General features: G+C 41.5%; 1 protein-coding gene across 1 annotated transcript in view; it reads left to right on the top strand.

Annotated features, from left to right (window-relative positions):
- The window catches only part of NR1H4 (nuclear receptor subfamily 1 group H member 4), a 48379-nt gene that overhangs the window by 10356 nt on the left and 11987 nt on the right, over positions 1-26036 (top strand). Inside the window, 5 exon segments of the mRNA XM_008178771.4 lie at positions 4109-4261; positions 7945-8078; positions 9425-9523; positions 11215-11314; positions 16693-16839. Coding sequence (XP_008176993.2) covers positions 4109-4261; positions 7945-8078; positions 9425-9523; positions 11215-11314; positions 16693-16839 — 633 coding nt within the window.

The raw sequence follows: 26036 nt of genomic DNA on the forward strand, positions 1-26036 counted from the left end.
AAAGGCAAACTAAACAGGATGCACACCTCTTAGATCTAGGCTTATGCTAGAATTCTTCTAAAAATATTTTAAAATATTTCGGTGGGACATCTCTGATCCCTAATTGTGCAATTATAAAATATTACATCATTCTACAATAATGTAATATCTCTGATCCCTAATTGTGCAATTATAAAATATTACATCATTCTACAATAATGGCATAATGGTCCATAAATAATGAGACAATTTACAAGAGTTATTACAATGTTTGTGGCATTATATATTACAATATTTTCTACAGTCTATTCCATTGTATCACCTATCCTGGTTAGGCATTATAAAACCTTCTATAGGTATGTCTACACTGCAATTAAAAATCTGCAGCTGGCCTGTTCCAGCTGACTTGGGCTCGGGCTAAGGGACTGTTTAATTGCAATATAGACATTTAGGTTTGGGCTGGAGCCCAGGCTCTAGGATCCTGGGAGGTGAGAGGGTCCCAAAGCTCAGGCTGTAGCCTGAGCTTGAATGTCTACATTGCAATTAAGCAGTCCCTTAGCCTGAGCCCCACAAGCCCCAGTCAGCTGGCAAGGGCAGCTGCAAATGTCTAATTGCAGTGTAGACATACCCTGTGAAGAAGCCTTAGAGCACATATGGACCCTAACTGGAATCTAGAGACCCCTCTGGAAAGGAGTGGTATACACTATAGCATCATACTAATTTATTGAAGTCACAAAATCATTTACACTGACAGAAGGGTGGATTATGTACTCTGTCCCCTACAAAATGGCATAATTGATTTTTATTACCTCCAAACTATTCCTGATAATCCTTGATGTATGTCATGTCAAACCACAGATATTTCCTGTTAAAGCCATTCCACATTCATCTTCTCACTCTCTCTAGAAAGTCAGGGCAGTTTGTGTGGTGATGGAACTCAGCAGTATTCTTTGAAGTGTCAGTAGTCTGACAGTTCAAAGTAGGCATGCATTGCTTGTTCGTTGGGTAGCATTTAGATGACTTGATTAGGAAATAGTGAAGTCAATGGAGTTACATCAAGGTAGAGTTTAGCTCATTGTGTCTCAACACCAGTTCTCAGCAGGCATTCTCCTCATGACATGACTCAGCATTGTTCAACTCTCATGGTTCTTAACTCTGTGGAGCTGTGCTGGTATAGTAAATACACCCTTTTGGTGGATTCCTTTGTAGTGCACTTTTCATAAAAGGAAGAGCTAGAATCAAACTGTGTCCTTTTAGTTGAAGAGGCAACTCCTCTGTTCTTTAATGTCTTGTACAGTATATGTAACATACAATTCACTATTTGGATATTATAGAACTAGTTCATTTCATTTCAAATTCATTTTGTAGGAGAGAGATTGACCACAAACATGCGCGTGTTTATTTTCATGCACCAGATGTCCTCTACCTGATGCAAAACCAAACACTTCAACAGGGGACAGGGTGGGAAAAGCAACATATACACTGAAGCCCCAGTCTCGCAAATTGTTCATAATGTTTCTGTATAAAGCCCAATTAAAGTCTGTGACGATCTGCCTGTGAAGAACAACTTTCAGGACTGGGGCCTGAAAAAAGGAGTTCTACCCATAACTAACCCTAATCACTGTTGAACAAAACATATTCGTAGTTTCTAAATGAAGCTAATTGTTGAGATTTTGCAAGATCAGATAAGGTTAGGCAATTTGAAAATGTAAAAGACACCTTATTTTTAACCCCCTCACACATTGTCTCCCCAAATATCTTGTCTGATTTGCCTCAGATTGTCCCAAAAAATTCTCCCTTAGCACAAGATCACACACATAACATTTCAGTAGGTTTGATTTAACTCTGTAGTTGTTATTATTAAGGAATATGTGTCAAAAATTGGGCTTGTAGTGGAGAACTAACTGACATTACTAGGGAGAAGACTATCTAGAGAGAAACTGCTAAGAATGTCACTCCATAATAAAAATGGGATGAGAGTAAGATTGAAAATTATGCTTTGCCAGAGCAGAAAAACATTTTGGATTTTTAAAACTGTTTTTCAGTAGGAAACATTCACAGTTCTAAGTTTTGTTGGTTTATAAATCTCACTGATTTGGCATCACTACATGTTGTCAATAAGATGCATTTGCTAAAGCTTTTGTAATTCTTTACATACAAATAACAGCTAATAAAGTGTTGCCTAGATCTTGTTTATGCTAGCCATAATAACAGCAATCTGACTTATAATGGTTATAAACATATTTGCATACTTTTGAATATAACAATAATAAATTATTTTCTTCATGAATTGCAGCCTTTAAATAAATTGTTTAAAATAAAATTGGAACATGATCTGAAACAAATGCAACTGCCATTTAACTGGCATTGAAAATCTACAGCTTAAACCTAGACCTTTTCTTCCTTCCCTGACCAGTATATGGAAATGTGTTAAACTCCATGTGAATGGCAAACAAAAATAATGTCTGGGTCTGACTGAAAGTTCCAAATAATCTGCATTTCAAAAGAGGTTAGTGTCAATCAAGTACATTTGAATGGGAAAAAAAAACTATTCAAAACTCACAGTACGGGAGACAGGACTCAAAGAAGTGCCAGGTTTGTTGTTGCTAAATAGAATTTTATTATTTTTTGTAACAAAATTTTAGGGCTGGGATGGATTATTTAAATTAAAGTTGGGCCTGAGCCCATTGTAATTTGGATCCACAGTGAATTTCTCAAAAATTCAGGGGTGTATGTAGCCATATGTGTCCTAGTTCAATGCTTTTCAGAGAGAAAACCAAGAAGACAGCCAGATCTGAACTTCCCCCAGAGTTGACTGTGGGTGACTGGATCCTGTGTTTTTGCTCAATCCCACCTTTAGTGAATGGAAGTGTCAGGCAGAATACTACCAGGGCTGAGTTAGGGTTAGCCTGTACAACAAATCAGCCATGTGCCCTCAGGGGCTTCCAGGAGTCCCTTTTTAAAATTCTGCCACCAAACTGATGGAAGAGTTGAGATTATTTCCCATGCCTGACAGAGTTCACTCCCTCTTTGAATGCTGCTAAATCATCCTATATAAAACACAGCATTAGAAAAATGCTATGCTTGCAAAGTGAAGCACTACAAGTTCAGGAAATGTTAAAGCAAAGGCTGCCTGTGCAACTTTATCTTTGCCCCCCTAGTAAGTGGTATTATGCTAATCTTTTATTGCATAGAATTTCACTACATGAATGCATACTGTCTTTTCCAGTAACGCAGTCTGAGTACAGGTTGGACAGTGAATAAGAGCTTTGTACTGAATGAGAAAGGGGTCTGTGGATCCATGATTTTCTTTGGGCTAATTTTTGTTTGCAGTTCTTTACCCCAATATAAACCTGGAGTGAATCCAGGGAAACTAAATTCCATGAAACTTGACTTCAGTGGGACTATTTGTGTGGTTAAAGTTAGAAAAGTGCTTAAGTACCTTGCTGAATCAGGGCCTCAGTGTGCCAGATTGGCAGAGTTTAATGAAGGAGGCAGGGGGTTATTGCAAATGAGGGAGGAATCCTCCACTTTAATACGGAGGATAAAAATAAAAATAGTTCTGCTGTTTCATTCTGGATGGGCAGGTAGTCTGTGTGACCCTGCTTACACGTGTGTACAAGTACTCTAATTCTCGGTAATTGAGATAATGGGAATTCACTCAAATGGGTTTGCTGCGTGCACTCTCATGGATTGTCCTGTCCTCAGAGTCCTTCAAGTGAATTGCAGCCTCATAGTCGTTCATTGGCTATTATCATAGTACTGTACAGTATTGTGTATAATCCTGGTATTTGAACCACAATGATGGGTTCCAAATTTGGATCTGAACCTTCTCAAGGATCCCAGATATTTGGGTGTGGGATTTGAGTTCAGGCCAATGTCTAATATATAGACCCACATTATATAATATCTGGTTCTAAATGATATTGCATGGACCACTTAGGTGCAAGTAACTTTTTAAAATAGCAATAATGCAGCCATCAGCATGTCCAAGTGGTACCAAAAGAAACTGGAATAGTTGCAGAATGTGTTGCATTCAGAGGGTGAAACAGTTATGCAGTCTCTTTTCAAGCTAATCTGTTCCCCTGTTTGCAGTACCTTCTTACACATCTCACTGTTGTTTGCACAGGCTTCTTCAGAAGAAGTATCACTAAAAATGCTGTATACAAGTGTAAAAATGGAGGCAATTGTGAGATGGACATGTACATGAGAAGAAAGTGCCAGGAGTGCCGCCTGCGGAAATGCAAACAAATGGGGATGTTGGCTGAATGTATGTATACAGGTATTTGCATCAAGCAATCAAAGTACTTTGAAAATATATTAAATCTTACATTTGTCTAACTGGGCTGTGTCTAATATGCTGAAGCCTCCATACATATACAAAGGTGGGTAAAACCCTCAAAAGATATAGTTTAGCAACTCTGAAGGCATGAACTGTACCATTACGGGCACTGCAGTCCGTGCTCAACAAATCTTATTGAATAGACATGACATACCCATGAATGATGAGATTTGGTTAATGACAGGGGACACCAGAGCGTGAAGTGCGTGATGATCTAATGGTGAAGAAAGGACTTTCCCTGCCAGAGTGGGCTGACACAGCGAAAGGCAAGAGCCAAAGGGGCTGCCCAAGTGCGAGGAAAAGCCACTCCAGTGGCTATGGAAAAAGGATGGAGGTGGTGGAAGGCATCAGTTGGAGAAGGGGAGGAATATAAAGAAGTAGGGAATTTTCAGTGCTATGCAGGGCAGAAAAGGAACAGACCTACCCCTACCCACAACCACCTTTTTATGGACTGCCTGCCAGCCCTTGCCAGCCAATTCAATGCTTGTATGAAGTGCTGACAATCAACCAATGGCAGATCTCCTAAAAAAGGAGGACTGCCATTGGCTGGAGGTTGCTATGTGCTGCAGTCCTCCTCTGGCAATCTGGGCTGGCCTGGTAAGGGAGAGCCCTTTTTTTTAATAGTCTAATTAGTTCTTCTAATGGAGGTATAGAGCTATAGGTAGAATCACCTCCAGAGAATTTGGCTTATAGATTTAAATCATGATTTATACACCTCTACCCCGATATAACGCAACCCAATGTAACACGAATTCGGATATAACGCGGTAAAGCAGTGCTCCGGGGGGCGGGGCTGTGCACGCCAGTGGATCAAAGCAAGTTCGATATAACGCGGTTTCACCTATAATGCGGTAAGATTTTTTGGCTCCCGAGGACAGTGTTATATCGAGGTAGAGGTGTATTAAAACAAAAAACGGAATTCAGGCTGACATCTTATATACATTACCGAGTTCCAGGCCAATGTACTTTAAACATCTATGACACTGCACTACACCCCAAAATGAGGAGTTGAAATTGAATTTCTGGTAGAACTTTAACTATAACAGTAATAGTCATTCCATATTTGAAGGCTCATTCCTAGAAATATAGTGTACACATCTGCATATGCTGCCTTCAGTGAATAGGACTGCAGTTTATTCTATTTATTGATGGCTCCAATCATTTTAGCACATTATAGTGTCAAACCAATTTAGGTTCATACAGGAAATTAATCTACTCTGAGTTTTTAATATACTTCTCTTTTTTAATCTGATCATGAGGTGCTATATTAACTGTTGGCTTTGTGAGAAACAATAACCTCCATCAATATTTGGAATGCATGCAAATATAATTAATCTTTCATTCTGTAAATTGAACAGACTACAAAGATCCTGAGATATGACATATTCTTGTACAATACATAAATACACAAACAAATGCCACCAAAGTGATGATAGCACTCAATGAGTCAGTAAGTGTCATAGGAAAATAAAAACCCATGGAGTTGGACTCAGATTCATTGTTCCACAAATTCAAGAGTTCAGGATACTCTGCGTGACTCATAGCAGCAGAAAAACAACAGATCACAGAAAAAAATAGGTTAGTGTAAATAATACTGATTGAGGACACATGAAACTTTTAAACTGGCTGATCATTTTCTCAAATTGGCATATGTGAAACAAAGACTGACAATAGGTGCTGCCATTTGAATCTTTCTCTGCAATGGAAACACTTACTTTGTTACTGGGTATCTCATGTTACTCATAACTTAAACATAAGCATGTTCTAAAGCACTTCAGTGAGGACATTTTGCAAGTCACCATTTAACAAGTTTCAAAGGAAGGCTGTACTGTATATGGTTGGTTTTAGATCAGGGCTTGACAGGGTGGTAAAGCCTAAAGCTTCTATTTATACATCGTCTTAAGTTGAAGAAGTTCCTTTGAAATAAAAGGTTACCTTGAACTTTGTTTCATTTACTCATACTAAAGGGTTGCAATTATAAACACTGAAGAATTTTGCTATAGCAAAAAGGGAGGTAAAGTCTTATAAACATTTATGGCCCTACTCACTAAACATTTCCATCTCCTTTGTACATAAACCACAGACACGATGAAATTATTTAACCATCAGCGTCAAATATCTTTTTGTACTTATAGTTGCAGTTCTTTAGCGTGAAACTTCTTTAGAGTTTCTAATTAAAGACTAGAATCTGCCACTCTTATTCCGGCTGAGTAGCACTCCTAGTCTCACTGAAATGGAGCCATTTGTGGAATTAGAGTAAAATGCTGGCTGCATTGAAGTCAATAGGAGGTTTGCAACTAACTTCAGGGGGGCTAGAATTTCACCCCCAAAGTACTACTCAGGATAAGTAAGGATGGCAGAATCAGGCCTTTAGTGTACAAGACACAAAGCAAACTGAATTTTCCCCAGAAAAGAAATAGGACAGATCCTCATCTGGTATAAATCAGTGTAGCTCCACTGACTGCACCAGTTTACATCAACTGAGGATCTGGCCCAGTGGTTTTAGCAAGCTTGCTTTACATCTATTCTTTAGAAAAATAAAGCTAAGATGTTGTAAAAATGAGTCAGTACAATCACATACCTTGATGCCAATTATTATCTGCAACATTCCTATCACTGATATTTTCCTATTTCGAGGTACTATATGTAAGTCTTATTTTAATCATGTAAATTTCCTCTTCTCTCTGTGGTGCGGGTAGGTTATTTTATATAGTGCTTAAACAGGAAATTAAAAACATTCACAACTGAATTCAGTGTTTACATGATATCTTTCCCCACCATCATATATTTTCTGAATGAGTCTCTTTTCCTGTTCTGCATTTTCAAGATTGGAGAGCCAGGCAGACTCCTTGAAAGAAACTCTAAATTGAAGTTCTGTGATGATTATATTCTTAGATCCATACATACCTGCTTGCCTGTTGGTCAGTTTGCTGGTTTTCTTTTGAGGGTTGGTTCTGTTAATTGTTATTATTTAGTAATTGTTCAGCAAAGTCGATGTGCTGGTTGCTGTGCATAATACACCTAAAGATAGTCCCTGCCCCAAGTTGTTTACAGTTTACAAGGATAAATACATAAAGTGACAAATATTTAATTTAAGGACACGATAGACTCTAATCAATAATGAACCCTGGGCTTGATTCAACCTGCTAGTGCAGGGAGGTACAAATTGTGGCAGTTGACCAGATAATGAACTGGATCAGCACATCTCCCAGACACTTCAGCCATATCCTCTCCTTGGCCAGCATGATTCACTTTGGGTTTGTACCAGCTACATTAGATCTGTCAGCAGAGTGGCACTGCAGATGCCTGTGCCCCTTCTAAGTGGATGTTCTGCAAGGGAGGCTGCACCTTAGGTTGCACTAGTAGAAGTTGACTTGGCCCAAAGATGCTTATCATAACATCCATCGCCTGTCATCTATGTATCTGTGCGGCCTAAGTACTTGTATCTAAGGAGAATGCTGACTTCAGAGAATGTCATGCATGGGTAAGTAGTTTATTGGTGTTAAAGGGCAATATGTGGGCATGCTCATGTACTTACTTGGTTCCACACTGGTATGTGTGAATTAACCTAAAATGTCTTTTGGTGTGTGAATCCTATGAACGTATTATTTGCAATGCTGCAGGTTTGTTAACAGAAATACAATGCAAGTCAAAACGTCTAAGAAAAAATGTGAAACAGCCACCTGATCAGACAGCCAATGAAGATAACGAGGGAGCGGACCTGAAGCAAGTGACATCTACAACTAAAATATATAGGGTAATAAAATTTATGTAAATAGTTTGTACAATAATTAGGATGTTTGAGCTACATGCAACTAACACAGTATACTATGGTTACACTGAAGTAATTTAGAGAATCGCCTTATGTAACCAGACACATTGCCTTCAGTATTTGTAGTGTTTACCTATAATTAATGAGATAACATTATTTGAGGATCTAAGGCATTAGTCTACATCAATAACATGTGAAACGATAACTTCTCGTATAGATTCTAGGGGTGGGTCTTGACCCTAACACGTTAATTACGCATGTGTGTGCATATGCACACGCACACATTAGCATTCACATTCCACACAGAGATTAGATATATGTCGTAGAAATATCCATGTGATAAACTGCAGAATACACATTAAGTAAGATTTATCACATGGCTGTGCAAATTATCCCTGGATATTTTTACGATACATATTTACAGATCTAATCTCTGCATGGGATGAGTGAATTGAATAATTAAGGTTTTACAAATTATCGTGCACCTTTGACCACCTCACCTGCACTCTTCATGAATCCATCTCCCTCAGGACTATTATTAATATGCCAAATCTCTGAGTACCTGCGAACAGTTGCCATAAAAAAAATCAGTCTGACAGAAGGAAAAGTTGCTCTTTCTCCCCAACTCCTCCAACACTACCCTCCAAAAAATGCACAGCTGCCCAAAGGCCATGATGGCAATATTCAGTTCTCACCTGCATCAGTGACAGATTTAAATTTGGATACCTTGCTGCCTTCAGGACTAGAAATAGGAGCAAAGGAAAAGCAAGATTTCTGACATTCCAAATGGACCTAGTATTTGCTTCTAGACCTGGAATGTGCGGAGATATTAGACCTTAAAATCATGATATTCTTAGGTATAGAAAAGCAATATTAAGTCATTTTAGAGGCTTTTAGTGCTTCTTTTGAGCCTTACCCAGTTGGGGACACAAAATAATTATGATACATGAGATATAAAAATAGTCCAAACGTTTTTTGAAACTCACTAAAACATCTATTAAATAGTTTTTCTGTAACATAAGTGTCATGTATAGAATATATGAGGGTGTGGTATTGAGGTTTTGGGATGTCCACATAACTCACTAATGGCTAATGTTCACATAACTCACTAATTACCAAACCTGGTAACACTTCCACCCAAACTCATGCTGGTAAAACATTTATACCGCTCTATCATGGATCCTTTGTTTATATCTGCAGTCTCTAAGGGGCTAGACAGACTTCTCATCTTGTTGACATCCAAGACGTAGATCTAAACAATCTTACTGAAGTAAGAGATGCTAGATCACTTCCAGTTACTGAACTTTATGGGTTTTTTTCTGCCAGTATAGGAGAAAGTAGAACTTACCCCTGAACAGCAGAACCTTCTTCATTACATCATGGATTCGTATAGTAAACAAAGAATTCCTCAAGAGGTATCAAAAAAACTTGTAAGTACACAAATTAATTACTTTTTTGTAAGTTGTCATTTGGGTTGTATGAAGAGACTACAGGGCTATATTATTATTATTAACATTAGTTAATGTGGTATAGTGAGGACTGTGTTTGAACTGCAAGCTATCACTTTAAGAGTGGGAGGGTTTTCTGGTCCCGTTTGCAGTCTACTGGCTCTGTAACATCTGGGAGCAGCTTAAAGCAAGGTGGGGTGAGTTGTGTCGATCTGTTTTAGGGAGCAGCCTGTTTCCTCTCTGTTTTTGTTTGTAAACATTTTGAATTCTAAGAAATAAAGCAACCTTCCAGCAAGGATATTTATGGGTTTTTTTATCTAATGTTTCTGGGTGTATGCTGTGAACATAAGTTAACATTCATATGGAAGTAGCACCTAGAGCCCTCAATCAGGTTGACACTGTACAGACATATAGTAAATACAGTCCTTGCCCCCAAAGAGCTTACAGTCTAAAAGAAGAGTTTACAATCTAATAGTATATATCACAAAAAAATTCTGACTTTTCAACAAAAATATCAAATCAAAAACTTCTTTTTTTCAGTTTTTGCTTTTAGGATTTCTCCCCCCTTTCTTTCTCTCCCTTTCTTTCACCACCTCTCTTTTTCAGTGGCAAAATGAAAAATAAAAAGAGCAGGAAAAAGGGAAAAAAGATAAAGGGGGAAAGGGGAGGGGGAAATGGGAGAAAACATTTTGGTTTCCAAGTTTGAAAACTAAAAAACTTCAGTTTTGTTTTTTTGTAAAAAAAAAAAAAAAATTAAATTAAATTAAAAAGTCAATAAGCAAAACAAAACAACAACAGCAAAAGAGTTTTGAACAAAAAATGTTGACCAGCTCTCCTCAGGGCTCAATCCTCTTGACTTTCCACTATATGGGGGGAGATATGTGGCATGTGTGGAGAGCTGGCTATGCCAGTTCTATGTCACTTGGCTGTTACAACCATTTCAGTTGTCTAGTTAAATCAGCTATACTGTCCCTTTGCACTGCTGGAGCAATTTTTTGTAATGATATGTTTCTTTTCCCGTCGTTGTAGTGAATTAATGTAGTAGTTGGCCTGAAACTATGCTACCATTTGCTGCAATTCCATCAGATCTTACAAGCACATAAGGTTGGACCAAATAAATACTTAGACGGGTGACCTCCAAGGAATATCCTGGGTGCTGCAGGCAGTAATGTTAGTTGAGTAGTTGGCACCCTTCCCCTTGAATCCATATGAACTAATGTTCCAGTGTAGTACTGCTGGAGGTGCTGTTACACACATGACATGTAAAAAGCAAAGTTCTGACTACTTGGCGTCAGTAAAGATTTCATGCTCTTTTCATAAGTGTAGGACTGTTAACCCTGGTGACCTGGCCAAATTCCAATCTGGAGATGATATTCTGCCTTTCTAAATTCCCAGTGCAGTTGCAACTGAATACAGTGTCTTTCCTCACTTCTTAATCTAAACTACTGTGCAACATTGCTTTGTAGTGGCAAGCAGCTGCCACAATCCACCTGAAATCCTAAAACCCCAAACTTCTGTTTACTTTTATTACCTATTATATTACAGAGATGTTGTGAGGATTAATTAGTAAATATTTGTGCAGTGCTTTGAGATATTCTTACAAAAAGAATGATAGAAGTCCAAAGTGTCAGCTATTATTAACCATTGTTTTTTTTTTTAATTTTAATACTTAGTTACAAGAGGAATTCAGTGCTGAAGAAAATTTTCTCATCTTAACAGAAATGGCTACCAGTCATGTTCAGGTTCTTGTGGAATTCACCAAAAAGTTACCAGGTATGTCACAATGGACCAAATCTTGCTCCCACAGAAATTAATGGAAAACCTCCAAATGATTTGAGTTGTACCTTGATTGCTATGTATATCTAGGTATGTATAGCTGAGAAGATGTATAAAAGTATGTTCCATTGTCCCTGCCAATACACACATACCTCAGTTGTGATCTAAAAAACTGAAGCTTTATACTCCAAGAGACTGCTTTGAAAGATGCACACTTAACCAGTTTCAGAAGGAATATCCTCTATATCTATTCAAGGACAAAATGTTCTAGGTGTTTTAGAGTCTTTGAAGGTACGTTATTTTAAAATAATGTTGCAATGCAAAATTTTGCTCCTTAGAATTGACTCTAACACGTTCAAAACTTTATTTTATTCCCTGTGCCCCCTTTTCTGTGAAAGCCTTTGGGTCAGTGTCATCCACTGAAGTGTGTGTGCTTAGAACATTGGCTTTAAGTGTGTGGAAGGGATGTTTATTCAGGGTTTGTATTTAGACTCCTTGAATAATGAATCACAGAATCACATTGAAAATGAGATTTCAGTTTTTCAATTCACAAGTGGAAAAGGCATTATAAAAATCTAGCATCATGCTACCTCAAGAGGCCAAATGTGTCTCAGTTCTATTAGGTTCATTCTGCGCACATCCTGCCCCATCCTATGTGGCTTCAGGTACAGCACAACAGGCAGAGTTTTTCTGTTTGGGGAGGAGGAGTGCAGAGTATATGCAGGGCATCCATCTCTACTCATGTGCCATGGAATCCATCTCTGTGTGAGGCTCCCCGCACCTTTCTGTGCAGTGTGGCTTGGAGTAAAGAAACGTGGAGGTAGGGCAGTTAGATCCACTGGTCATTAATCCCTACACAAAGGTTTCTTGAGTCCTAAGTCCAGTGCCCCATCCACTAGACCAGGGGTTCTCAATCTTTTTCTTTTTGAGCCTCCCCACCCCACCCCAAACATGCTATAAAAACTCCAGGGCCCACTGTTGGTGGGTAGGGAGGAGAGGAAATGAGAGGGCTCCGGGCCAGGTGGAGAGGCTCAATCATAGGCGTAGTTTGACTTCTATATTTGGGGGGACAGGGTTTGGGCTCACTCCACATGGCAGGGCCCCAGGAGGGAGAGCCACCTCCACCCCCTGACTAACCTCTGCAGGCCAGGTTGAGGGGGAGGGCAACCAAAAATTATAACTCAAAGTGGGGGCTCAGCTCAAAATTTTTGAAAACCACTCAGGGTGCAGGCAGGGGTTGGCTAGGGGCTGTGTGCAGGGGGGTGGGGTAGCTCTGGGTGCAGGGAAGGGGTAGCTAGCAGTTGTGTGCCAGGAGCGGTCGCTGCTCCCCAAGGGCTTTGCCGGCAAGCAGTCAAAGGAGGCTGGGAGTTGAGGAACAGCTGCAGCGCCAGGCACCAGCAGCATGAGGAGGAGACGGGGAAGCACCACAGCTGCCTGCTCCATGGTACCAGCCAGAGCAGCAGCTGCCCCGCACTGCCCAGTTCCGGCTTCCTGCCTCTGACCTGGCCAGAGGGTGGGGCCTAGGAGCGATCGGGGAAGGAGGAGGAGAGGGGGTGCGTGTGGAACTGTCTATGGGCCTGTCCCGCTCTGGTTAAGGCACTGCAGTTTATAGGGGGGCAACTCTGCCCAAGGTCTTGGGGTTTCTGTCCTGTGGGTCACTGGGGCTCATGGACCCACTGAAATCAGCTCGCAGCCCCCTGGGGACTGCGGCCCCCTGGTTGAGAACCGCTGCACTAGACCATATTGCCTCTCACCTTCATACATGCACAAATATATTTTTATATACAAATGTGTTAAAATTTCATTTTGTCTAGCATTGCCCTTTTTCTCCCTCTGTTATGGGATTATTTTAAAGCCTCTACAGTATTACAATTCCAATTGTATTTTCTTTTGCAAACTAATGGGCACAGGTTCACAGGAAATAAATGAAAAAAATAAAGTGAATGAGTTTTGAATGGGTTCAGTTCAGCGCTGAAAGATGATAATGCTACCAATCCTTTATTAACACTAAAGCAGGAATTTAATTTGTTATATGCTAATTAAGTTGAAGGCAATCTTACCTGATCCAAAACAAGATTACATACACATACATGTGTGAGTGAGAGAGAGGGGCTGGGGGAGGGAGACTTGGAAGGATACTAATCTGGCAGTTTGAAAAAAGAAAAACCTTACAAAATTTCTGTAATACAGATGGTCTGTTGGTCTCAAATCAAGAACAAAGTAAGGCTCAAATCTTCAAAAGTCTCCACTAATTTTGGCTGCCTCATTTTGGGCACCCGACTTGAGCCTGATTTTTACAGCTGCTGAGTACCTGCAGCTCCCATTGATTTCAACTGGAGGAGGTGGATGGATCCTTAGCACCTAAGAAAATCAGGCAAAAGACTTCCCCTGAACTCCTGGGCTCCTGAAATTAGTGGATTCTCTTGAAAATATTGGGCTTGGAGTCTTGTTAGATTAAAATAACTTTGAGATGGAACTGCAGAAAAAATCAAGCTCTTTTCTGTGTTATGTCAATCAATGTATACTGAGGAAAAAAGGGAGAGGGGCTTCTAGGATCAAATAAAATTGCTATTTGAAAATTTAAAGTAGTGGAGATTTAGCACAGTTTACCTGTTGTGTCTTTAAATCTGTGACTTTAACTATTTTCTTTCATTCTCAGTATTATCTTTCCTTGTTTGTGTGCTGCTTCAAGGACTTGGTACAGGCTCATTGTACTGGGTTTGTAGTGGCAGTCAGCATGAACTAGGCTTTACATAACCTTCAGTCCCATTCTCGTACGTAGAGGCCCCAATCTGCACTCACTGAAGTTTATGGGAGTTTGGCAATTTACTTCAATAGGGGAAAAGCCCAGGCCCACAGAAAGGATAAATCCCTATCCAAAATATAGGGGGAAGCCTTTATCCAAAATAACAAAGCTTAAAAATCGTGAAAAGGAGGCATGAATTTTGATTACCAGCCCCTTCTTTGCACATATCCCTATACAGCAGAACCTCAAAGATACGAACACCAGGGTTATGGACTTACTGGTCAACCAGACACACTGTGAAACAAGAAGTCATCAATCAGGCTACAGTGGAGACAAAAAAACAACAACAACAACCAAAAAAAAGCAAATACTGTATTACCTCGGGACTCACGGCTTCAGCTATGGGAGGGTTGGGGCTGCAGCCGCAGGGTGTGTGGGGGGGTCTGGAGTCTGGGGAGGGGAAGAGCTGGGGGCTTCTGACCCTCAGGAACATTGGGGCTCAGAGCTTTAGACTTGGTGGAGCACTGGGGTTTGGGGCTTCAGCCCTGTGACTCTGCTCCTGGCTTCTGCCATGTGGGGGGTGCTGGGGCTCGGGGCTTCAGCCCCATGGATCCATTTCTAGCTTCAGCCCTGCAGGGGAAGCCAGGGTTCGGGGCTTTAGCTATGAGGGGAGCACTGGTTTCAGTCCCAGCACTGCCCCCATAGCTAAAGCCCCGAGCCCTGGTGTCCCCCCCCAGCTGAAGCTGGGAGTAGAGCTGTGGGGCTGAAACCCTGATGCCCAGTGCCCCTTTCAGGGCAGAAGCCAGGAGTGGAGTCATGGGGCTGAAGCACCAAGCTCCAGCACTCCCCCCAGGTCTAAGGCCCTGAGCTGTGGTGCTCCCAGGGGGAAGAAGTCTTGAGCCCCCCTCTCACCTGCAGCTGCAGCCCGAACTCCCCCATGGCTGAAGTCCGTAACGTCTTGTTCAGAGTTATGGACCATTTCAGAATTACAAACAACCTCTTTTCCCAAGGTGTCTGTAACTCTGAGATTCTCCTGTATTATCATATGTAAAATCCTCTTAGGGTGTGTCTACACTGCAATTAGACACCTGCGGCTGGCCCATGCCAGCTGACCCAGGCTTGTGGGACTTGGGCTTGTGGGACTGTTTAATTGCAGTATAGACATTTGGGCATGGCTCGGGTCCTAGAGCCTGGGCTCCAGCTGTGGGTTTTTAAGTGCAGTGTAGACATATTCTTACGGAGGAAAAGAGCCTACGAAATCCTAGATCAATTCCAGGTGGGAGGAAACCCAAACAAGGCTTCATGGATGCAGGAGGATTTGAGCCATGTGATGTGAAAACTGGTTCTCAAGTCACATTATCATGGTTGCTGTCCTGTTGTGCTTTTTAAAACACGTTATCCAATAATGAACGATTCCTCTTTCTCTGAAACTATTATGCCTATTTCCATTGCACTCCTTCCGTTTATCAGGTTTCAGCTATAAAAGTCTAAGGCTATGTCTACACTACTGCCTATGTCAGGAAAACGTATGTTGCTCAGGGGTGTGAATATTCCACTTCCCTGAGCCACATAGTTACACAGACATAAGTGTTAGAGTGCACAGCGCTATGTTGGTGGCTGAGCTTCTCCCACTGACATAGCTTATGCTGCTCGCAGGGGTTGTTTCTTTATGCTGACAGGAGAGCTCTCTCCTGTCGGCATAGAGTGTCTTCACCACACACACTGCAGTGGTGCAGCTGTATCGGTACAGCTACGCCGCTGCAGCAATGTACATGTAGACATGGCCTAAGAGGTTGATGTCATCATTTCAGGCTGGATTAAAGCAAACTGATATGAAATACATCCTTTACACCTTGATTAAATCTATATATTCCTGCAGCAAAATGAACCTTTATTACTGTAATAAGTGAATGTGTAATCATTTCTCTAGTAATCTACTTGATGAATAGATTAACTAATTCAATAGAACTTCAGTTTGCAATAATAAAGACATCCAGAAATACTCCTCAAGATATCTGTTTTATTTAAACGTAGCTACTGATATACAATCTTTGTAATATCCATTACTTAACCTTTTCCTATAACCCAGAATTCATTATCAAGACAACCTTAGAGCTTCTGCCCCTTAAATTAGTGGAAACCAGAAATTAGTTGTGCTGTATTCATTTGAGTAGCAGAATATGGGCAGAGTTATATACAGAACACTAATGAGAACATGGCAGAAAATACTGAAGAGTTTTGTAGGATTAGAGAAATGCCCACAGATGGCTATGCCATGCCTTTGTATTCCACATGTAGCATTACATTTAAAGGTCACAATTCAGCAAAGCAATTAAGCATCTACTTATATCTAATTGAAATAAATGGAAGTTAAGCATGTATTTAAGTGCTTTGCTGAATTCAGGCTTAAATGTACACAATACTTAGCAGCCCTGATAAGGGCACAATTAGCTCTTATACAGATGCATGGCATGCCTGCTAACCAAATTCAGCAGTGGGCTCTTGGCCACTAAGAACACTATTGCTTGGCTCGGCAAATATGCAAATGCTAAATAAAATAAATGGCACCTTTTGGTTAAGAACTATAGGACCTAAAGTACTGATGTTCTTATTTCTGATCTCCTTCCAGGCTTTCAAACCCTTGATCATGAAGATCAGATTGCTTTGCTGAAGGGTTCAGCAGTAGAAGCCATGTTCCTTCGTTCAGCTGAGATCTTTAATAGGAAACTTCCTGTAGGACACGCTGACCTTTTAGAAGAAAGAATTCGCAAAAGCGGTAAGTGCTTTATTTAGTGGAAAAAAGACCTGCTTTTATGGGTCAGCATTTGCCCTTGAAATGTTAGTACAGAATGCTTGTAATTGGTAATGAAATAGTTTATCTGAATGCTGTTCTTCTCAGTCAGCCTTGAGTGCAAAGGTCATGAGGTAAATGTTTAATCATAATTTCATTGTAAACATTATGAATTAAGCTATATCAAAGAAACTAATGTATCTCTTCAAGGGTGAGTATAAAAGTACTGTGACAATAAAATGCCATTCTATCGTGTTATTCAAATAAAGTGTCAGTTTATATGCTTGTAAATGTCATTAATGTAACAAAAGAATTATAGGTTTTTATTGCATATGATTCAGAGGGAGAAGACCCTGCCTCTCTGGGTCAATTGGTAAGAAGGATCACGAAGAATAAAGGAGCGCCGAACAATGATGGTTGGAATGTATTTTCAGTACACATTCCACTTCATAAGGGCTCTCAAAGGTTTGGTCTACATGATGGAGTTTTACAGTGTCTGAACACAGTTCTCAACAATTGAGAACAACAACAGCTGAATAGGGACTGAACACAGGTTGTTGTAGACTTGGAAAAGTTCTGTATTGTGTCAGCTCACTGTACTTACATTTCAGTGTATAGTATATAGAACAGTATAAACAAGTCATTGTCTGTATGAAATTTTAGTTTGTACTGACTTTGCTAAAGCTTTTTATGTAGCCTGTTGTAAAACTAGGCAAATACTAGAGAAGTTAATGTACCCCCTGGAAGACCTCTGTGTACCCCCAGGGGAATGCTGATTGAGAACCACTGAGCTGGTGAACAGGAGCAGCTGACGGGAGTTTTGTGAGGGAGTTTAGAGAGGGAGCCTGAGAGCCAGATACACATTATTAACAGTCTCTAAATTTAGGCCAATAAAGACCCCCACCCAAAATAACAACAACAACAACAACAAAAGCTACATGAGTAGAAAGAATGCAGACAGAAGTCCAGCAGCAGAGTGGAGGCTATCCAGTTTATTGCACTGAATGCAGAATGTATGATTACTTGCCTTGTGGGCAGGTGACATATGTGTACATTCAGTGCAAGGAACTTGTGGCCCTCAGAGACTAGTGTACGGGCTTTGGAGACCATAGTGGCAGAACTGGAGGAGCTAAGGGAGACAGAGAGGTACACAGATGAGACTTTCCAGGACACAGTAGAACCAAAATGGAACCAGATTGCTGTCGTGTACAATTTAAAAGGTTGTTGAGTGTTTTTTAAATTAAGAGCCAGGGAAAGCTGACAGATGTGGCAGAGCACATGGTGCGAATGGAAGCATCTCTTAAGGGAGGATCTATTAACAGAGATTCTCGGTATGTTAGTAAAGAGGAGAGGATAGAAGTTAATAAATTACAGACAGAAGCTGAAGAGAAACAGATGAAAAAGAGTCGCATTCAATTCCATCATATAATGGTAGACAACTAAAAAGTGACAAATTTTATAAGTGCTTGTATACAAATGCTACAAGTCTAAATACTAAAATTGGGGGAACTTGAATGCCTGGTCATAAATGAGACTATTGATATAATAGGCATCACAGAAACTTGGTGGAACGATGATAATCAATGGGAGATGGTAATTCCAGGGTACAAAATACATAGGAATCACAGAGTAGGTCATGCGGGTGGGGATGTGGCACTATAAAGGAAGCATAGAGTCAAATATAGTAAAAATCTTAAATGAATCAAACTACCATCCATGTCTATGGATAGACATTCCATGCTTGAATAATAAGAATATAGCAGTAGGAATATACTACCGACCACCTGACCAGGATGGTGACAGTGATTGTGAAATGCTCCAGGAGATTAGAGAGGTTATAAACATAGAAAACTCAGTAATAATGGGGGATTTCAACTATCCTCATATTGCCTGGGTACATGTCACTTTGGGATGGGAGGGAGAAATAAAATTTCTAGACACCATAAATGACTGCTTCTTGGAACAGCTAGTCCTGGAACCCACAAGGGGAGAAGCAATTCTTGATTTAGTCCTAAGTGGAGCACAGGATTTGGTCCAAGAGGTGAATATACATGAAATTCTCAGTAATAGTGACCAGGACATAATTAAATTTAACATTCTTGTGGGGGTGGAGGGAGGGAAATACCAAAGAAGCCCACTGCAGTAGCATTTATCTTCAGAAAGGGGAACAACAAAAATATTAGGAAGCTAGTGGAAATTATTAAGTACAGTCACAAATCTGAAATGCCTGCAAGCTGCATAGAAACTTCTTAAAAACACCACAATACAGGCTCAAATTAAATGTATACCCCAAATTAAAAAACATAATAAGAGGACCAAAAAGTGACACTATGGCTAAACAACAAAGTAAAAGAAGTGATTAGAGGTAAAAAGGCATCATTTGAAAATTGGAAGTCAAATCCTACTGTGTTTCCCGCAGAATTTAGGGCTCTCTCCTCCCCCTCCGGGAGCAATGGCCTTCTGTGGGTTAATGGGACCTTTTACCAGTGAAAGAGCCTTTACCACACAATGAATATTCTTAAACATGTACATGTATTTATTAGCAATCAACATTTATATCTTCCCCTAATCTTATTTTCCAAAAAATGAGGCCTCCCTTCAGGTATTAATTAATTATGTCAGGCCAGGCCTTTGCTACTTCACCCTAATTCTTTTTATGTCAGTGTTTGTCTTTGCATTATATTTTTATCTTTCTGTGCTTTCCCACATTTCCAAAACCACAGGGTGGTAATCATTCAAACTACCATTAAAAATAGGCTTATAATACAAACCAGAGGGTGCAAGCTTACCTCCTTTTTATGCTATTAAAACTTCTAAAATATCAAAAATAGAAATTTTCTTGAGGACCCATGACCTCCATATTGCAGGGCAAAATAACCTTCCATTCCCCTCCTGGTTTCACTATATATAGTCTTGCCTCCCCCAGACTTCCCTGCCCAGTGATTGGGTTAAAAGTGTGTGTTTGCAGGACTGAGCTTTCACTCTAACCAAAATAAAGCCAAAACAGTAATCATTTTGCAGCTAATTCTGATACTTTTACTCATATTGAATAGGTCCTTGCTCCAGGAGTAGTCCCAGTGATTTTGAAATTAATCAGATTACTCAGGGACTGAGGTACTACTCTGCATGAGTAGGGGGTATCAGTATCAGGCCCTTGGATATTTGCAATGTATATAGCTTCAGATAATGTAAAGGAAAAAAAAGCATCGTCAGTACAATTCTCTCATCAAAAATGTTGTAAACATTGGGCTTGAACATACAATTCATCATGCAAATATGCAAAGAATATCTAAGTTTACTTCCTCCGTATTTTGTTGAACTTATACCAGTTAGTTAGAAAGCTGCAAATCTGCAATGTTTGGCTGTACATTTTCCCCACTTTAGAGAGGGACAGTTATTATGAAATGCACAATGATACTTTTGTCTATCTCACAAATGCACTCTGTTTAGCTCAACAAATATTTCTTTCATACGCCATCTGCCACTGACTTATTACATGATGCTTCTAGAATCTTAAAATATTGTAGGAATTTAATGGACTATGTAGCCCAGACCCCAACAAAATTAACATAATAATATGTAAAGGGATAGAAAAATTACAGACTCTTTTTGGTGTTTTGAAGACTAAGGTATAGACCAGGGGGTCGGGCCGGATCCGGCCCCTCAGGGCTTTGGATCGGCCTGTGGGATTGCCCCCCGTGGCGCTGCAGGCCCCGTGCCGCTCTCAGAAACGGCCGGCACCACTTCCCTCCGGCCCCCGAGCGGGGGGGCAGAGGGCTCCGTGCATTGCCCTTGCCTCCAGGCACTGCCCCCCGCAGCTCCCATTGGCTGGGAACGGGGAACCGTGGCCAATGGGAGCTTCGGGGGAGGTACCTGGAGGCGCGGCAAGGGCAGCACATGTGGAGCCCTCCACCCACCCCCCCAGGGGCTGCAGTGCTTCCTGGAGCGGCGCGGGGCCGGGGACAGGGCAGGCAGGCAGGGAGCCTGCCCTGGCCCCAGTGCGCGCCGCTGCCACCCCGGAGCCACTTTAGGTAAGCGGCACCGGGCTGGAGCCTGATCCCCTCCTTCACCCCGCCCCCCAGCTCCCTGCCCTAAGCCCCCTGCCTTCACCTTGCACCCCTCCTGCACCCCTGCCCTGATCCCCCTTGTACACCCCGCATCCCTCCTGCACCCCAACTCCCTGCCCTGATCCCCCTTGTACACCCCGCACCTCTCCTGCACCCCAACCCCCTGCCCTGAGCCCCCTCCCGCAGTCCGCACCCCTCCTCCACCCCTGCCCTGAACCCCCTCCTGCACTCCGCACCCCTCCTGCACCCCAATCCCCTTCTCTGAGCCCCCTCATACACTCCGCACCCCTCCTCTGCCCCAATCCCTTGCCCTGAGCCCCTTCCTGCACACTGCACCCCCTCCCATACCCTGCATTCCCGCCTGCACCCGACCCTGCATACAATTTCCCCACCCAGATGTGGCCCTCGGCCCAAAAAGTTTGCCCACCCCGGTATAGATATATGAACTGTTGTAGCATGCCTGATAGTTTGTTAGTCTACTGGGAACCACAAACTTTAGAGGAAAAATGTTTGTCTGAAAACTCACCACAACACAGCATTTTATACTGTTCACATTTTATATTATTTGGGTAGTTTGTTAAAAATGAATCAATAATTAAAGATAAATAATTCCAAATTGGAAAATAGTCTAGCACACACAAGAAATGAAATCTCACTTTAGTAACTAATCACAGGGTCAAACTTCACAGCTGGATTATTATCTGGGGCCTAAATTTTCAAAAGTGACTAGTGATTTGGGGTGACTCAGTTTTAGGGTGTCCAACTTGTTACACCTTAAAGGGGCCTAATTTTCATAAAGAAATAAGCACCTATCTTCTGAAAATCAAATTTCATTAAGTTGTCTTAAATTGGACACCCCAAAATTAAAGCAATTTTCACTTATCTTCTTTGAAAATTTTAGTTAAGGTGTATATGTAAGCATAAGTATTACTAATGCAATTCATTTATATATAAAAGTCATTGGGCTCAATACAGGGGTAACTGTGAAATTTAATGGCCTGTGATACACAGGAGGTCAGATTAGATGATCTACTGGTCCCTTCTGGCCTTAACCCCATGAATACGTTCTACTAAAAGTTGCAGCTACCCACTGCCATTATTTCTTGTTACAAAAATGCTAAATAATTCAGGCAAAGAAATAAAAACTATCCTAGGTAAGAAGGCAAAATCCAAGAGCAGTAAAAAATATAATGCAGAGGGGAGAACAATGCAAAACAAGCAGCAAACAAACATACAAGACAAAGTTGAATGAAAAGAAAAAACACACAAACAGAAAAGAGAACCACTGAGGAAACACAAATATAGGTAAGCAAAATTCAAAGCAGGTAAGCATATTATATAAAAGGGTAAGGATGAGAGTAGAGGGAAGCAATAATGTATCAGGAATACTTGGAGCTTCTAGAAAGGCACCAAAGACTGACCCTCTTAAAAAGAAGTTGTATATTGTTGAATTTAGTCCTCAGTCAGAACTTCAATCCATATAAAATAATTTTTAGATGTAGGCGAGTGTCTAAGTGTCAGCTAGGTCCTATTGTCAGGCTTTGATATATGTACCCATAAAAATGGGGAAAAAACTGTCTAAAAGTCGCAAGCTGTCCAATGTTTTGTCATCTGTCATGATGTTCTCTTAGAAATGGCTCTCCTCTATTAATATTTATGCTTTTCCCCCTCTACAGTTGTATTGAATTTAAAATTTTTCTGATAAAGAAACCATAGAGATCTGGTGGCGATGACCTTTCAGCATTAGCAGCTTTCATTTGATTCTTAGGCTGATGCAGTATGTTTTTATTTATTAGTGTGACTAATATACTGGGCTAAGTAGCAACACGTCTCACCAACTGCCTTGTTCATGCCCTCAGGGTCTTTTACATAATACGATATAAAAGTTCTTTCTTTAAATGTTGCTGAAACTGAATTCCTCTCCTACACGGTACCGATGAAACCTATTTAACATTAATGAAAGCTTGTGCCTTTTTTTATGTTAATTGATGCTTCAGAATGCATACCACATTGCAATTAACTGGTTATTTCTGTGAAAGGCTGACATCTCAGTAATATGCCTAGTTTACTTCTGTAATTTTAAAGGTGATTTGCAGATTCCACTTATTGATAGTGCAATATTATTAAAACATTTATGAAGTGCAAAATATTTTCTCAATGAGCATTTATACACTGTAACTATGATGACAGTCATTAAGGGTCAGATTCTGATACTTTTACTCTAGCACATTATTCCACAAATAAGCCTTTCGATATCAGCATTAAGGAATAAAATGCTACTTCACATCAGTAAGTGTGGTAGAATCTGGCTCTAATTTTTCAGTGAGTAGAAGAATACTTTTCAGTGTGAAATACACTATTGCCTATTGCTCTTTATCACCTGAAACCCATCAACAATGGAATATAGGCAGGAAGGGAAGTAACCACTTTATTCTAAAATATTGGAAAGAGGCTACGTTCTGTCCTTGCATGTGAACATATGGTTCCCACTGATTTCAATGAGAGTCTTTCATGTGCACTCAAAGGCAAAATTTGGCTCAGGAATAATGGACAAATAATCACTCCCAGTATTTCCAGCTTTATAAATAATAATAACATAATAATAATAAATTATTATTTATTAATTACTTGTATTACTGTAGCATCTAGGAGTCCTAGCCTTGGACCGGGACTCCATTGTGCGAGGTGCTGTCCAGACACAGAACAAGAAGACAGTCCCTGCCCCCAAGCACAGGCGCCAACTTTTTTTGGCGCTGGTGGGGGCTCGTGCCCCCACCCCCGGGCCAACTCCACCACTGCTCCAAAGTCCCCGCCCCGACCCCGCCTCTCTCTGCCCCTATTGGATCCCTCTCCAAATCCCCTCCCCCGTCCTGCCTCCTCCCCCAAGTGCGCCACGTTCCACCTCCTTCCCCCTCCCTTCCAGACTTACCGCACGAATCAGCTGTTTCGCAGCGCCAAGCGCTGGGACGGAGGGGGGAGAAGCAGGACGCAGTGGCACACTCAGCAGAGGAGGAGGAGTGGAGGCGGAGGTGAGCTGGGGCGGGGAGCTGCAGGTGGGTGCAGAGCACCCACCAATTTTTCCCCATGGGTGCTCCAGCCCCGGCACCTATGCCCCCAAGAGCTTACAATCTTAGTATCAGACAAGAGACAACAGATAGGGGAGTGCAAGGAAACAATGCAGCATTACTGATCAGCATGAAAGGCAGTACTCTCAACATACAAGCAGACCACGTGTGTCAAGATTTTTGTAGGCATCATAATAAAGGAGAGTTTTAAGGAGGGATTTGAAGAGGACTAATGACTTAGCTTTGCAGATGTTTATGGGGAGCTGCTCCCACATGTGAGGGACAGTGTGAGAGAAGTTACATTTTCAAACAAACACCTTTGTACTAAGTGGTCAATAGAGGCTGGTATCTTGGGCCAATCGGAGATGAGAGTTGACTCCTTGCTAGTGAATGTGAGAGGATAGGAAGGGATAGGGCCTTGAAAATGAAGACAGGTAGCTTATGTTTGATGAGATAGAGAAGGAGGAGCCAGTGGAGGGATTCCCAGAAGGAGTGACATGATCAAAGTGATGGGCTAGGAAAATGATCATTGCAGTAGTATTTTAAATAGACAGGGCTGGCTTTAGGACCTGTGGGGCCCGATTCGAATACCCAGCAGCAGTCTGGGTCTTTGGCGGCACTTCGGTGGCGGGGCATCCGCTCCGCGTCTTCTGCGGCACTGCCTCCGAAATGCCGCCGAAGACCTGGAGCGGACCCCCCACTGCCGAAGTGCCGCCGAAGACCCGGAGCGGAGCGAGTAAAAAAATTAAAAAGGCACCTAAGGCGTGGGGCCCGATTCCGGGGAATCGGCCTAAAGCCGGCCCTGTAAATAGATATCAATGGGGCAAGATTGTCTTTGTCAGGTCAGAGTAAAGGGTGTTGCAGTAATTGAGACATGAGATGAGAGCCGGGATGAGAGCATTAGTTGTGTGGATGGCTAAGAAAAGCTGTATCTGAGAGATGTTTTTCAGCAAGACTTAGATATGACTGGGATGTGAGGACCTAGAAATAGTTCTAAGAAAAAGATAATGCCCAGGTTATAGGCCCGAGTGACGGACAGGATGGTGGTGTTGTCCACAGTGAGACAATTTTTAAAACATGTTCAAAATGGAATTCCTGAAAAAGAAGACGACAAAAACAAGCAAATAAACACAACCTCTTTAAAACAGGATGATTTAACATCTTCCATAACATTTCACTGCATTGTAATACACACAGCCATGGGTATATACAGCATGGGAAAATTCTGTTCATGAATATTTCAGAGCCATCTGCTACATGAAGTAGCCAGCAGCATATTCCTGCATTATAGCTAGATAAAGTGTTTAATTCGTATCTATAGAGGCAGAGGAATACAGCATTCTAATTGCAATACGCAGGGAATTTTCTACTAAATTTGTATACTGAGATAGACCACAGAGAACACAACCGCTTTTCATCTATATAAATACGTTTCCCAAGCTGATTACTACTGTATGTTTATATAAACAGACCAGAGTCACCAAAACTATCTAAGGGAGTTATGAATTATACCTCCTTGCCAGCCAGGCCGTCTTCCCTACCTGCAGGTAATTCCCCCAAAGGAGTGTGTGTGGTGTTTCCAACACCACCTTCCCTCAGGGGTTTCTACTGAGGTAGTACTGAAAGTGGGATGGGTTGTGAAACAAGTCACAGACCTGGCACATAAAATTTCTAGGAGGCGAGCTGGGTTGCTGAGGGGTGCACATTTTAATTGCTGCCCAGGGAAGCCCCTCTGATTGGGTGCTTTCCCCACTTTCTCGTCTCCTGGTGAAGAGTAGCCAATCAGGGCTGCTGCAGGAAGGAGGCAGAGCTCTATTCCCCTCCCCTCAGCAACCTGACACCATTCTCACAGGCGAGTAGGACAGGAGCATCATTTTCTATTTCATAGGGGGGAGAGTTGCTTCCCCCTAACCTTGGTTTTCCCCTCCCCAGACCCGTCCTAGCTCCTTGCTAGTTGCTTCTCCAGGGCTGGGGGGGCTGCTGTGGGGTGGCCTGGGCTGGGGTTCCTAATCTGCATGTTGTCGGTGCTGCTCCTTCTGCTCACTGGCTG

This window comes from Chrysemys picta, chromosome 1 (assembly GCF_011386835.1).
Source record: "Chrysemys picta bellii isolate R12L10 chromosome 1, ASM1138683v2, whole genome shotgun sequence".
In the NCBI taxonomy this organism is placed as follows: domain Eukaryota; kingdom Metazoa; phylum Chordata; order Testudines; family Emydidae; genus Chrysemys; species Chrysemys picta.